This window comes from Natrix helvetica (genome assembly GCF_964273705.1).
Source record: "Natrix helvetica genome assembly, chromosome: 2".
Taxonomy (NCBI): Eukaryota; Metazoa; Chordata; class Lepidosauria; order Squamata; family Natricidae; genus Natrix; species Natrix helvetica.
Window position 1 is genome coordinate 92,144,420 of NC_138552.1, and position 14,206 is coordinate 92,158,625.

The 14,206-nt window shown below is 38.5% G+C and overlaps 1 protein-coding gene across 1 annotated transcript in view; it reads left to right on the plus strand.

Annotated features, from left to right (window-relative positions):
* SVEP1 (sushi, von Willebrand factor type A, EGF and pentraxin domain containing 1) overlaps positions 1-14,206 on the plus strand; it is a gene marked incomplete at its 3' end in the record, with an annotated part of 152,764 nt that overhangs the window by 126,109 nt on the left and 12,449 nt on the right. The window contains exons 40-45 of the mRNA XM_081943838.1: positions 433-588; positions 2,119-2,182; positions 4,783-4,956; positions 5,841-6,014; positions 11,023-11,199; positions 11,874-12,044. Of these exons, the coding sequence (XP_081799964.1) occupies positions 433-588; positions 2,119-2,182; positions 4,783-4,956; positions 5,841-6,014; positions 11,023-11,199; positions 11,874-12,044 (916 nt within the window). The remainder of the gene's footprint in view (positions 1-432; positions 589-2,118; positions 2,183-4,782; positions 4,957-5,840; positions 6,015-11,022; positions 11,200-11,873; positions 12,045-14,206) is intronic.

Below are 14,206 nucleotides of genomic sequence, written 5' to 3' on the forward strand. Positions count from 1 at the left end.
TTTGGTGGGAAGATAACAGCGTTGTGTGCATCTCGGTGTTTAGTCATGCTGACCACATGATCATGGAAGTGCCTTCGGAAAACACTGGCCTCCTTGGCTAAGAAACAGAGATGAGCACTGCCCCCTAGAGTCGGACTGGACAGGGAAACATTTACCTTTACCTTTTATTTTGTATAAATTGAGGTACGCCTGGCCCTCGTCTTCTATTTTCTCCTCAGTAGCAACGTTAGAAATTGGATTAAGCTAAGAGAGTATAACTGGGCCAAAATGAGCCAGATGGTTTTCATGACTAGGGGACAACTTGCAATCTTAATGGTTTTTAGTCCAGCGTTGTAATCTCTACACTAAACAGGTTCTTTTAGGTATAATTTCACTTGTTTGTAATTATTTTCATTGGTTAGCAAAGCCAAAGATGCTTCCCTTTTCTTTCAGCATAATGGGACCTGGGTACCATTATTTTCAAATGAGATCTGCACCCTGATCTCCTGTGGAAAACCCGAAGCTCCCGAATACGGGGTTGTGATTGGCAACCAATACAATTACAAAGATACTGTCCTTTATAAATGCAACTTAGGTTATGAATTAGAGGTAAGTCTACGGAATATTTTCTATCGTGTATCATTCATGCAATATCACGCTAGTTTTAGATCAGGAGAAACTTAATTCATCAACCTTTTTCACTATAATCGTTTTTGTCTTAGGATAGCTTCTTCCATTCTTGGGTACAAAGTCTGAAAATAAAATACAGATTTGGTACAGGATTATGAAGGGTGCATTTAGGCTCTACGTGCCACTTGTCTCACGAAAGAAAATGATCAACCCATGTTAAAGAAAGAAAATGCAAAAAGAAAAATCGCACTGCATTTACAGTCAACATGAATGCAACCCCTTCAACAGAACAGTGTTTAAAATGCTCAGGCACTGCTTGCTTATGTTCAGAAGTTGGGGCGAAAGAGAGACACAAGGAAGTTTTTAGCCTTGATCACAAAATGTAGGAATATGGGCCTGTATCAGTGGTGAGATTCAAAAAACCTTTCTACCAGTTTTTTGGGTGTGGCTTTGTGGGCTTGGCAGGGGAAGGATACTGCAAAATCCACATTCCCTCCCCACTAACCTGCTTTCCAGCTCCGTTCTCCTGTGCAGGGCAACAAAAGAAGATCAGCTGGGAGGCAGTGGGGGTGGGGCCAGCCTATTAGCTGGTTCTCCAAACTACTCAAAATTTCCACTACCGGTTCTCTAGAACCTGTCAGAACAGGCTGAATGCCACCTTCCATTGTGCTTCCTAGTATTGGCCTTTCCTTAATTTTCATGGATTTGGTTTATTAAATGAAATCGTGCCTCTTAAAGAGAACAAAATGGAGATTATGGAAACACAAGAGTCATGGATGCTAGTGAGGGAAGGATCCATTTTTAACCAAAAAAGCAACAACCAAGTGTTACTTTCATGTTGCATACTTGTCTGAATGGTGTTATTGCATGAAAAACTGCCAATTAATTAATTCTGCCAAAGCAGCTCTTCCATGAAGGCTTTCAGTATGAACAGTGGAGGTTAGGAAAGAGTTACATTTCATTTGGAAATTTGGTCATCCAGCCCTTTTTTCAGTAAAAGAAATTTAGAAAATACCATAGGAAGAATGAAGATCAGGTTTATCTTAAGGAAATTGTATTTCTCACGTACAAATGTGATTCCATCATTTATTCCAATGTTTTTCTCCTGCAAAGTGGTGAGTAGTATCAAAAGAAACCAATAATAAAATTATTGCTTTATAGTGTTGTTGTTTTTTAAAATAATGTAGCAGTGGACATTGTTTTCTGCCAACACAAATGAAAAACCCTGCCCTCAATGCTTCAACAAAGCAACAAAGGTTTAGCTTACATTTATCCTTTAAATCTAGTTTTTATTTATTAGGATGGTGGATTCAGGAAAGGAAAGATCAAGTTACTGCTGAATAACAGCTAAGAGAAAAATGGATATTCTATTATCAAATGTTGGCTTCTCTTCTTCATTAAATCATGCAGAATGTGAAGCAAAGGCGTATCTGTTTTTTAAAGATTGTGAGCGAATGACAATATGATGGATATAACATGGTGTTTCTGAACCATTCTCTTGTCTGATAGGGTGATGCAGAACGCATTTGTCAAGGAGATAAATTATGGAGTGGAGTAACACCAGTGTGCAAAAGTAAGCGATGGGTTCATTTATTTCCTCTCAGGCTTAGCTTGAATGTGATTTAAAGAAAGATAGAAATACATTCTGTTGATTTTTGCCTGCGGAAGCTAAACAGTGTTTAACAATATTTAAAATATTACTTATTTATATGACAATAATGTAATAATAATAATAATAATAATAATAATAATAATAATAATAATAATAATAATAATAATAATAATAATAATAATAATAATAATAATAATAATAATAATAATGCTAGACAAATAAAAATGCCAAATTCGGTCTAAATATCTGGCTCACTGTGCAATGAACTCTAATAATAAAAGAGGAAGAATTAGAGAAAAATCACAAAATACAAAGACTTGCAAGTAAAAGTGGCAAAGTTTTTGCCTGTGATAAAGAAACAATAGCCTTAGCACTTAGACTTATATACCATTTCGTAGTGCTGTGCGGCCCTCCCTAAGCAGTTTACAGAGTTAGTATATTGCCCCAACAACTTGGGTCCTCATTTTATCAGCCTCAGAAGGATAGAAGGCTATGTCAACCTTGAGCTGGTCCAGACTGTGGGCAGAGTTTGCCTGCAATATTGCATTCTAACCACTGCGCCACTAGAAAAGCAAAAAATAGCACCCATCGGTCCTATTGAACAAGGACGTTTATTTGGAAAGAGCTCTACTATACTGTCCTCTATTGAATCCAATGTATAGATTGCTTATGATTTTAGTAATTACAGGGAGTCCTCACTTACTACCTTGTTTAATAATTATTCAAATTTACAACAGCATGGACAAATTTGATTGAGATTAGTGCACCTAACAACCATTATCTGTTTATGACAGGGGTGTCCAAACTTGGGAACTTTAAGACTTGTGGACTTCAACTCCCAGAATTCCCCAGCCAGCATGGCTGGCTGGGGAATTCTGGGAGTTGAAGTCCACAAGTCTTAAAGTTCCCAAGTTTGGACACCCCTGGTTTATGATGATCACTGTGACCTGCACTCAAATGATTGCAATTTGCAGGCTTTATAAACTAGCTTCCAATTAAGTGGTGTGGTGGCCTAGAGGTGGATCTCTCGCCTCACAATCAGGGGGCTGTGAGTTCGATTCTAGGTACAGGCAGATATTTCTCTCTCTGGGCACAATGAGAATATATCTGCTGGAAAAAAACTCCGCTTTGATGACGGGAAGGGCATCTGGCCAGTAAACACTCAGCTCCATTCAGTTGCCCAGACTCCACCCCACAAGGGGGGTCAATAAAAGGAGACGATGATGATAACTAGCTTTCTATTAGTAGAATCAATGGAGAAAATGGCAGTGAATGGGAAGGGACATCGTGAGTTCATCGCAATCGCATAATATCTCACTTAATAACTGCATCACTTAGCAATGGAATATGGTTTGCAAATGTGTTCGTTAAGCTAGGACTATCTGTAGACATCTGCAAAACCCTTTCAGATGAATCTGTCACAATCCCACTCTCGCCAGCAAAATAATCTACCGTATTTACCAGAGTATAAAATGCACCAAGGTTTTGAAGAGGCAATTTTTTTAAAAAAGGTAGGTGGGTAGAGAGAAAGAGAGAGAGAGAGAGAAAGAGAGAGAAATACAGTAGGTAGGGAGAGAGAGAGAGTAGTTAGGTAGTTAGGTAGATAAAGGGGGAGGGAGAGAGAGAGAGAGAAATACACTAGGTAGGTAGGGAGAGAAAGTAGGTAGGTAGGTAGATGTTTCCAGGTGTATTTATCCATGTGCTGGAGAAGGAAATCCCTGACAATCTGCAGCACCTAAGACTTTGTTTTTACTAGCACAGCACTTGATCAATCTAATTCTCATCAATCAGTTAAAGAGCTTTCTGAAAGGGAAAAAAAAAACATTTTTGCACTCTGAAAACCTCCCAAAACCGGCCCATTTTTCAAAAAACAGGCTCTTTTTTTTAAAAAAAAAAAAGGTATGAATAGCCTTGGGGGGGCTTGCAGAGTGCTCTTGGAGGAAGTGCGTGGGGGCAAAAACAAGCAAAAAATGGCCCATTTTTTGTCAAGCAAATTGCATGCATAGCCTTATGGAGGCTTATAGAGTGCTGGGGGGGGGGGCAAAAAACGGCCCGTTTTTCCTCATTTCTGCCCTCCCCAGTCCCCAGGAGCTCTCTGAAAGCCTCCATAAGGCTCTGCACGGCCATTTTGGTGAAGGGGTGGGGATTCGGGAGGCAAAAAATGCTGCATTCAGTGTATAAGACACACCCAGAATATTCAGCCTCTTTTTTGAGGCAAAAAGGTGCATCTTATACTCCAAAAAATACGGTAAATGTTCAGCTTCAGAAATATCCAGTGGTTGCCCCCGAACCAATAGATAATGGATCTATTTTTTGGCAAAGACTTTTTACTTGGAGATGAAGTTCTCTACAGTTGTAATCAGGGATATGAGTTACAGGGGCCAACTCAAAGGATCTGTCATGTTAACAAGAAGTGGATGCCATTAGCTCCAATATGTGTGAATGAGTTATAATCCAAGCACATTGACAAAAAAAACTCATGTCCTGAGCATACAGCCAAAGAGGAAACAGAATAAGTAATAAATTACAGAAGTAAAGATTCTTTTTTTCTTTTTTTTTAGGCATAAGATGTGAAGCCCCTCCAACAGTACAAAATGCATTTTCCATAGCCACAGAAAATATGTACAAAAGTAATATCTATTTTGTATGCAATTTCGGGTATCACTTACGTGGACCGGAGAACATCACCTGCTTGGCCAATGGATCCTGGAGTCAACCCCTTCCAACATGTGAAGGTGACTATGGTTTTTGTTTGGGGCTTGTGGTTCTTCTAGATTTATTGTGGCTGGAATCTATTCCAAGCCAATTTGGTAAATTTAATACACCACCTCTTACTCCAACTCCAAGATATGTGTAGTAATGCCCCAGAATTCAGCATCAAAAGTAGTTGTAGGTCTTTAAATCCTTTTTAGACAATGAAAATTCATCCAGAAGATTCTCTGATTGCAGGTAGTTCTCAACTTACCACCATTCCGTTGCTAAGTGAGTTAAGTAAATTTTGCCCCATTTTACAATCTTTCTTACCACAATTGTTATTTATCACTACCATTGTTAAGTTAATGACCAGGTTGTTAAGTGAATCTGGCTTCCCCATTGAAAATCGCAAAAGGTGACCCACATGATCCTGGGACTCAGCAACCGTTATAAATATGAGTCAGTTGCCAAGCACTAAATTTTGATCGCGTGACCATGGGGATTCTGCAACGATGGGAAGTACGAGAAATGGTCATAATTCTTTTTTTTTTACTGCCTTTGTAACTTTGAATGGTAACTAAACAAACTGTTATAAGTCAAGGACTACCTCAGTGATGGGTTCCAACCAGTTCGGACCAGTTCGGCTGTATCCGTAGTGCTTTGGCGGCCTGGGCAGCTGGAACCAGCAGCGACGCAGTCCTGCCACACCCCTGAACCGGTTTTCTGGGTGGCGCCGTTGGTGCCGCCATCTCTTTTTTCAGTTCTGTGCATGCGCAGAACAATTTTCATTGCACTACACATGCGTGCATGACACGCCCATGAACAAACCAGCAGTAGTGCCTGCCAGAATCCACCAGTGGACTACCTGTATTATTAGTGATTGAAAGGAGAAGAGGTATCTAAACTATCATACCCCACTTTTTAGAAACCAGATGTGAAGATCCAGAATTGATTGAGAATGGAAACGTTGTCTCTGAAAATAATACAGTTGGCAGCAGAACGGCGTATTACTGCAATAGGGGTTATAGTTTGGAAGGCGAACAGATGGCGGAATGCACAGAAGCTGGAACATGGAGCCACCCAACACCTTCATGCAAACGTATGTTCCTTTTTAATAATAGACAGTAGTCTTTACTTTAAAACATCCCAAAAACTGAGCTCTGGATATTATTTTTCCCCAAAATGTTCAAATTCAAGAGCTAGATCTGTTTGAATCTAACAAATCGAGAAAGTGGCTTCTGGAATATATATATTACATTATAACCATTGTTCCTTTTTTATTGAAGTTTTTAATAATTATACCGGTGGTCCTTGAGTTAAAACAGCAAAGGAGCATCACATGTCTTTGATTTGTCTTTTGTATTCCCATTTTGGTAATCTCAGTATTGTTCTCTTCCACGCTTCCAAACTCTTGTTATGTTCTGATAAAAGATGTTAAGTTTTTTTCTCATAATCTTCTAAAAGTTATCTATTTAAACTTTTATCTGTATCCTTCCTGAAATATAATTTATTAATATCTCAGTCCAGTTATCAACAACTGTTTTAAGATAAGAAAAAGTTATAGCTGGCTTAGCCATTTTTAACTCTTTTCTACCTTGTAGTTTAGCTCCCTCTAGTGTCCATTTGCAACCTTCATCAAACCACAGTTCTATGGATTTAATTCATTGCAGTCATTTGCCACCCAAGTGTGTTATTTAATTATGTAGTTTTTCAAATCTTAGATTCATACCTTAGAGAAAAAATAATCAATATTACAAATCCCTTTAGTTTTCCAATTCATTTAAAACTGTCCTAAATCAAAATCCTAGGTTGGTTCTCTCCTTGATTAGTTTCCAGCAAGGGATGGAAACTAATCAAGGAGAAAACCAACCTAGAACTAAGAAGAAATTTCCTGACAGAATAATTAATCAATAGAATGACTTGAAGTTGCGGTACTCCTCCAGTGGAGTTTTTAAAGAAGAGATTGGACAGCCATTTGTCTGAAATGATATACAGTTTCCTGCTATGGGTGGAGGGGGGGTGTTGAACTAGAGCAGAGGTCTCCAACTTCAGGCCATGGACCAGTACTGGGCTGCAGCCCATTGAGACCTGGGCTGTACAAGCAGTAGGCGAGTGCACAAAGCTTCATTTGCACCTGCGCAGGGTTAGGTTGAGCACACAAACCCACTGCCTCCCCCACTGCCCCCAAGCCCACCATGCACCTCCACCACCGGTCCATGCAACCAGAAAGTTGGGGACCACTGGACTAGACGACTTAAAAGGTTCCTTCCAACTCTGTTATTCTGATAAAAATTATTATTTTTTATTTCTGCCAATTATATATTATTTTAAATTATTATGCCTTTGTATAAAACTTCTTAAACCCCAAGAAGAAGGTAAAACTCACCAGGTGTCATACTAAGCTCACTGTTTAAAGGTCTCTAATATCCATAAACTGATTAAATTGAACCTTTCCGAATGTGATTAAAAAATGAGTTTCAGTGGCCTCGTGCCTTTATTAAAGACTCCAGTGCTCTAGCAACGATAATTTCAGCTCCTGGTGCTCAATCCCATAGGAGATCATAAAATACGGTTGTCAAAGTCACAGCATCACGTTGCCATCACATGACATATTGCAACGTTTTCCCCCTTTGTGGAGCTGGGGTGGGCGTGGCCTGTGTGTGACACATCCGGCCCGCAGGCCGCCAGTTTGACACCCCTGCCATAAAACAGGAAGTGCCATTCAGGGCAATTATAGGAGATTTCCCATTCTGTTCTCCTTCAGAGAGTATCTAAGGATCGGTCTACTCATCAGTCACCTCAGTTATCATCTCTGCTTGTTCAAGGAGATGTCCTCAGTCACCAAGACTCACAGCAGAAGCTGTATTATAACTATCAATTCTTCAGAAGACTATAGCTTATAAAGGAATAACCATTTCTATTTCTGACTGGCCATAGGATAATTGTCTACAGTGTACATCTGTTTCTCTGCATCCTACATATTTAGAATTTTCAACCATATTTCTAAAATATTTATTTCACTTTTGAGAAAGATGAAGTAATTGCTGTATAACAACATCTGCAATAAATGTCTTAATTGACCTCAAGGTGGCAGCAAAGATACAGAGTCAGATTGTACAGCCAAGCAAGCCATGGTGTATATCTAATTCTTTTTCCTGTAAGACACATATGACATTTCAACATTTGAAAACAGTATTAGAGGAAGAAACAGAAATAATTTTTACCCAATATTTCTAATCAAAAATTGAGCTTTTGAGGTTTGTTCAGAAACCCCAGGTGTGTGGGTACGTGAATCTAATCACATTTGTGACCTTGGTGGCATACAAACATCCATAAGGCAAACCAACAGCATTTTTTTAAAAAAATCTTTAAAATAATCATTTAAAAGATCTGAGTAAAAATTTAAACTACTTTAAACTAATAGATAGTATTTAAGATACGTAAAATAATGTGTGTTGAAATCTGTAAAAAATGGATGCATGTGATTTCAATGTTCTGCACAACCTTTCAGTCTTTTTTAAACAAAAGTAATTAATAAGTAATTAGGGGACGCAGTGGCTTAGTGGCTAAGACGCTGAGCTTGTCGATCAGAAAGGTCGGCAGTTCAGTGGTTCGAATCCTAGCGCTGCGTAACGGAGTGAGCTCCCATTACTTGTCCCAGCTTGTACCAACCTAGCAGTTCAAAAGCATGTAAAAATGCAAGTAGAAAAATAGGGACCACCTTTGGTGGGAAGGTAACAGCATTCTATGCACCTTCGGCATTTATTCATGCTGTCCACATGACCACGGAGGCGTCTTTGGACAGTGCTGGCTCTTCGACTTTGAAACGGAGATGAACACCACCCCCAAGGGAACATAATGTCACTGATTACAGGGGGGGGGGGACTCAGACATTCTTCTCTGTGTTCAAATACCATTTGAATTGCTGGAATTAAATATCAAGTCCTAAACAGTTTACAGTCTCTAAGTATTTGAAAAAAATGTCAACTTGCCTGTATGTTTTGATTATCTTTGGAGGTTTTCTGCTGCCTGCTGCCTTATGTAAGACAAGTAATACATCTATTGAGAGCTTTTCAGTGCTTTTATCCCATTTATGGAATCCCTCTTCCAGTTGATGAATTGGCTTGATTTGTATATATAGCCATAATTTTCAAGGATTCTCAGTGGTCAACAATAGTGTTTAAAAATCCAGTAAGTATAGAGCAGTAAGAATCTGCAAATGCCATCACCCCAGATTATCCCCAAATGTTCTTCAGAAAAGTCTCATTTTAATAACTTCTGGAAAGAAAAGAAATAAGAATATAACAAAAAAAAAGGAAAAAATATATAAATGACTTCCCCCTTCATCATAAACAATTTTACTAACTTATCACCTTCTCTTAAAATATATCCAGTGATCTCTTCTTCCCATATCCCATATCTTATCTATTAACAAATCCATAAAGCCTCATCATTTTAGTCCTGATGTCAGCAAAATTCCATAAAGTGTTAGCAGAAATAACATCATATCTGTTTTAACCTTGATCATGTAAAACAAGTTTATATTCTTTCCTTTTACTTCTAACAATCTTGATCTTTAGACACATCAAATAATGTTCTAATTGATTTTATTCCCATTTTTCTTTGTTCCCTCTCACAAAAATCTTCAAAGCTTTAATAAACCTCTTGTCTAACCACAATATTAAAAAGTATCCAGGTCACTCTCTTGGTGTGTTATTTGTATATCCCTTTTAATTAAGAGATCATTCCATTTCTTTTGTATGTCCAGTGTAACATCTGTCTCTGTGTCATTTTTATAGCCTGTCATTTTTAAATCCACTTTCAGATCAGTCTCATTTATGTCAGTTAAAACTTGTTCTTCTTCCATAGCATCTTTTACATAGTTTTTCTATAGTAGCACAAACTCTTAAAACTAACTTCTGGGACCATTGTTCAAAAATATTCTTCCAATGTTAAAATATTTTGCTTCATTCTTTATTAATGAGTCAAGTTTGAATGTTCTTCTTTAGTTGTAATTTTTATTTCCTTAGAATTTTTTCTAAGGTCCAATTTTGTAGTCTTGTGTTATTGTGTGTTTTAGAAAAGAATTCAAACAAAAGCATTTTACCACAGGAAGGATTCTTTGCAATCAATTCCAGAATCTTTTTTCAAATTCATCAGGAACTCTAATCCGTTTGCAACTTTCTAAAAACAAAGTTTTAATTGCTTTAAATTAAAGTTTTTGTTTGAAGGAGGGATACAGGGCGAAGCAGGAAGATATGATGTCCATTCTCGGCTAGTACTGCCTGTAAGGTAATGGCTGCATTGGCAGCGATGGCTATGACTGGAATGAAGGGACAGTCTTGCACTGTTTCCTGCCCTACTCCCACCAAGCAGAATAATAAAACAGTAAAAGGTGCATCCATGTGCAACCCTTCATTGGTGGAAGCTGCAGAAAACCTTTAATTCACACCTCCTAATGATTAACAATAGAATTCCAGACAGGATTATCTCAAGGCTTTTCCTTCATCTTTTTCTTCTACAAATTGTGTTCCCCTTCAAGCCACTTTCTCTAGAAACATAAAAAAGGCCATGTTTTCCTATATTTTCCATCACATGATTAAAAAGCAGCAGAAGGAATCTTCAGTAGAAAAACAATAAAGAGGCCAAATGGCTAATATATTTTTTTCCTCTCTGGTAATATTTGTTGGAGGTTTACAGTCTTATTTTGTTCTGATAAGGAAAGGCAGGGGGGAAATTGTATACAATGAATAATAAGTAAATTTCCCAGAACCAAGGGAAGGAATGGAAATTTGTAAGTAAATAAGGGCAGTCAAGATATACTGTTGTTACATTCTTTAACTCTCACAGCTTCAACCTTAAACTGTCTACTGTGGACCTCACCCCATTCCTAAGAGGTCCGTAAAGGGGGCATGCATAAGGGCACCAGCGTGCCTACCGTCCCTGTCCTACTGTCCCGATTTATTTGTACTCATTTCTTTTGTTCATATCCATGTTTATATTTATACCTGCTATCTTGTACATGTTTGACAAACTTGTAAACACAAATACAAATACTTCAGTAATCCTTCAAAATCTCTTTTCCCCTCTTTCTTTGCTTCATGCAGCAAATCCGTGCCCCGTACCTATTATAATCCCAGAAAATGCCATCCTCTCAGAAACAACTTTTTATGTTGGGCAAGAGGTGTTTATCAAATGCAGAGAAGGCTATCAGCTTCAGGGACAATCTGTGATTAGCTGTAATCCTGATGAGGTGTGGACTCCAACCAGAGCTAAATGTAACAGTAAGTAGCTAATGAAAAATGGCTTTCATTTTGGTTTCTTTCTTTAAAATCGTTTTTTGTGTCATCTGACTCTTCAGGAAAGCTACAGAATCAAACCAAGAAATAAGAGATTTTGTAAGTGGACATATATTCATTCAGACATACTCAAATACAACTTTCATGCATTAAAAGGTACTGAGTTGCTAAATAAATTCAAGCAAAGGCTGAACAGCCATCAAATGGACAGCCTTTAGGCTGACAAGACAAAATCCCTGAGGACAAGACGCCAATCCTTCAGCTAAATATGTTCGGATAAATCAGAGGGGATTGCTGCTGCTATAATCTTTCCTCACAAATTCTTGGCACAAAACAATGTAAAGTAGAAATACAGCTGTTCCTCCTTTTTCCTGATTGTAGGTTTCTTTATCTGCAGTCCCTTTCTTGGAGGTGAAGGGTATATATTTAAGGAGATAACAAAATCTTCCCTTGCTCCAATATACCAGCTGATTACAGAAGATTACAGATAGCCATGTTCACAAATCTAGATGTTGGAGTATATCTGCAGCTATCTGGAAGACAGAAAGACTGCCATGGTTCAGTTTTGCAGTTATTTGTTGTCTGTGATGTCTTACGCACTATGTCGGGTTGTTAAGGCAGTTTACCATTGCAAATTCTTTGTTGCCATTTCTATTAAGGGATCTCTTGTGGGCCACCTACTCATGTAGAACATGCTTTGGTACGTGGAACGTTTTATCAATATGGAGATATGGTGACCTACTCATGCTACAGTGGATACATGCTAGAGGGCTCCCTTCGAAGTGTCTGCTTAGAAAACGGAACCTGGGCAGGAACCCCAGCTTGCAAAGGTAAATTAGTGTTTCAACAACAACTATGTAAAGGCAGTGTTCCATACAAGACAGTGGTGGGATCCAAAATTTTTTACTACCAGTTCTATGGGCGTTGCTTGATGGGCATGGCAGGGGAAGGATACTGTAAAATCTCCATTCCCTCCTTATTAGCTGGGACTCAGTAGGCAGAGAATAGATGGGAGCGGGGCCACTCAGAGGTGGTATTTTCCAGTTCTCTGAACTACTCAAAATTTCTGCTACCAGAACTGGTCAGAACCTTCTGAATGCCACCTCTGATATAAGAGCTACAGGGCTAACGGTATCCTTCAAATACCATTCTCCAGAAATTTGCCAAAATTGGCATTCAGTGTGAAATAAACAACACATTACACTGTGCATGTTTTTGATGTCCTGAATAACTGGATGAGAGAGAAAGAGAGAATTAAGAAAGAGAAAGAAAGAAAGAAAGAAAGAAAGAAAGAAAGAAAGAAAGAAAGAAAGAAAGAAAGAAAGAAAGAAAGAAAGAAGAAAGAAAGGTAAAGAAAAAGGAAGGAAGGAAGAAGGAAGGAAGGAGATAAAAGAAAAAAAGAAAGGGAAAAAAAAGAAGTAGGCAGGCAGATTAAATGTGAGCTCTGGATTAAAACTATATTTACCAACATCACATTAAGCACAACCCCCAATTTGATGTGACACTGTTGTGCTAGTATATTGTTCCACTTCTGCTTTCTATAATTAGTAGGGAGTAACAACATACAGCAAGATTAAATCTCACTTGCAATCTTCAGGTAGACATTATAAGGAAGAGCTTATAATATAATATACAATAAAGCTTATAATACATAAAAGTTTGAAACATCTGACAATTTTATATTATATAATATATATTATATATTTATATTTTATTTTAGGACATTTTGGGGAACTACCATAGTACCCCTATTTCTTGTTGCCAAAATGTTTTGCATTTAGGAGCCTTTTTCTAAATGGAACACTGTTTTCCAAATCTACCTTTCCTTTGCTTCCTGTTTTAAATATTGGTTGGTTTATGAATATTGTGCTGTATATTCTACTTCTACACCCCTTCTACAAGGGGTTATAGATTCAGGACAAAGAGAGGCAACATTCATTTTAGCAGCTTAAAGAGACGAGTTAAAAAGAAATTTGCAGTACTCTTAAAGACTGACAAATGCATTGTAGTATGAATTTTGTGAACTGGACCTTCATAAGATACATTTAGGCTTATAATTTTTTACACCCTAATATTTTAGACTTTAATACATTACAAAATTCACAATTGTGTTTGGCATAATAAACAGAACCAGCAGCCTGGAATTTAGCAGACTGGCTAGCTGAGTCCAGTCATTCCCTTCCCAATTGGCCCTTCCCAATGTCTTTCAGCCAGAAAGTAAGCCGTTTGTTTGCAGGTGCCTTTTCTGACTTCAAAGAAAGGGAAGCCTGTCAATCACTGCTTGTCTTTCAGCAGTGATTTTTATACCCCATAACTCTTGACTGCCTACAGGGGTTACATGACCTTCTTTTTTCTTCTCACCCACACAGAATCATGTAATTCTTATAGGGCAAAAGGAATTGGACTTGCCAGAAACATTCTATACTTATTAACACTGTGCACATCTCAAAGATGTTTCAGAGGAAGTGCTTCAAACACTCCACGAGGCCAGCATTTCTCTGTTTTCTTTACAACATAATTACTTTCTCAGGTAGTATGTATGAGCTTAAAAAAAATACTGTTGCTTTAAGAAGTCCACTCTGAATGTGACTCTTAAAATAACATCATATTTTCCCCAAAAGCCTGAAAAGGCAACTCTGGGTTGCCTTAATGGATAGTAGGGAAAAACTGACCATATGAGGTCCAAAACTGTTCTAAGCAATATGGGAAATAGGTATAGTCCAGCGATGGCGAACCTTTTTTGGCTCGCGTGCCACAATTGGGGGGAGCACAAGGGGGTCGTGTGCGGGCGTGCCCATAATGCAATGCGCGACCCCCCCCAGTGTGCATGCGCGACCCCCCCCCCATTTTTACATGTTTTTTTTCACCCTCCCCAGGCTCCAGAGGCTTTATAGGAGCCTGGGGAGGGCGAAAAGAGCCTCCTCCGCCCCCCCCAGAGGCCCTCCGGAGGCTTCAGGGACCGTCCGGAGGCTTCCCTGATGCCTTCAGAGCG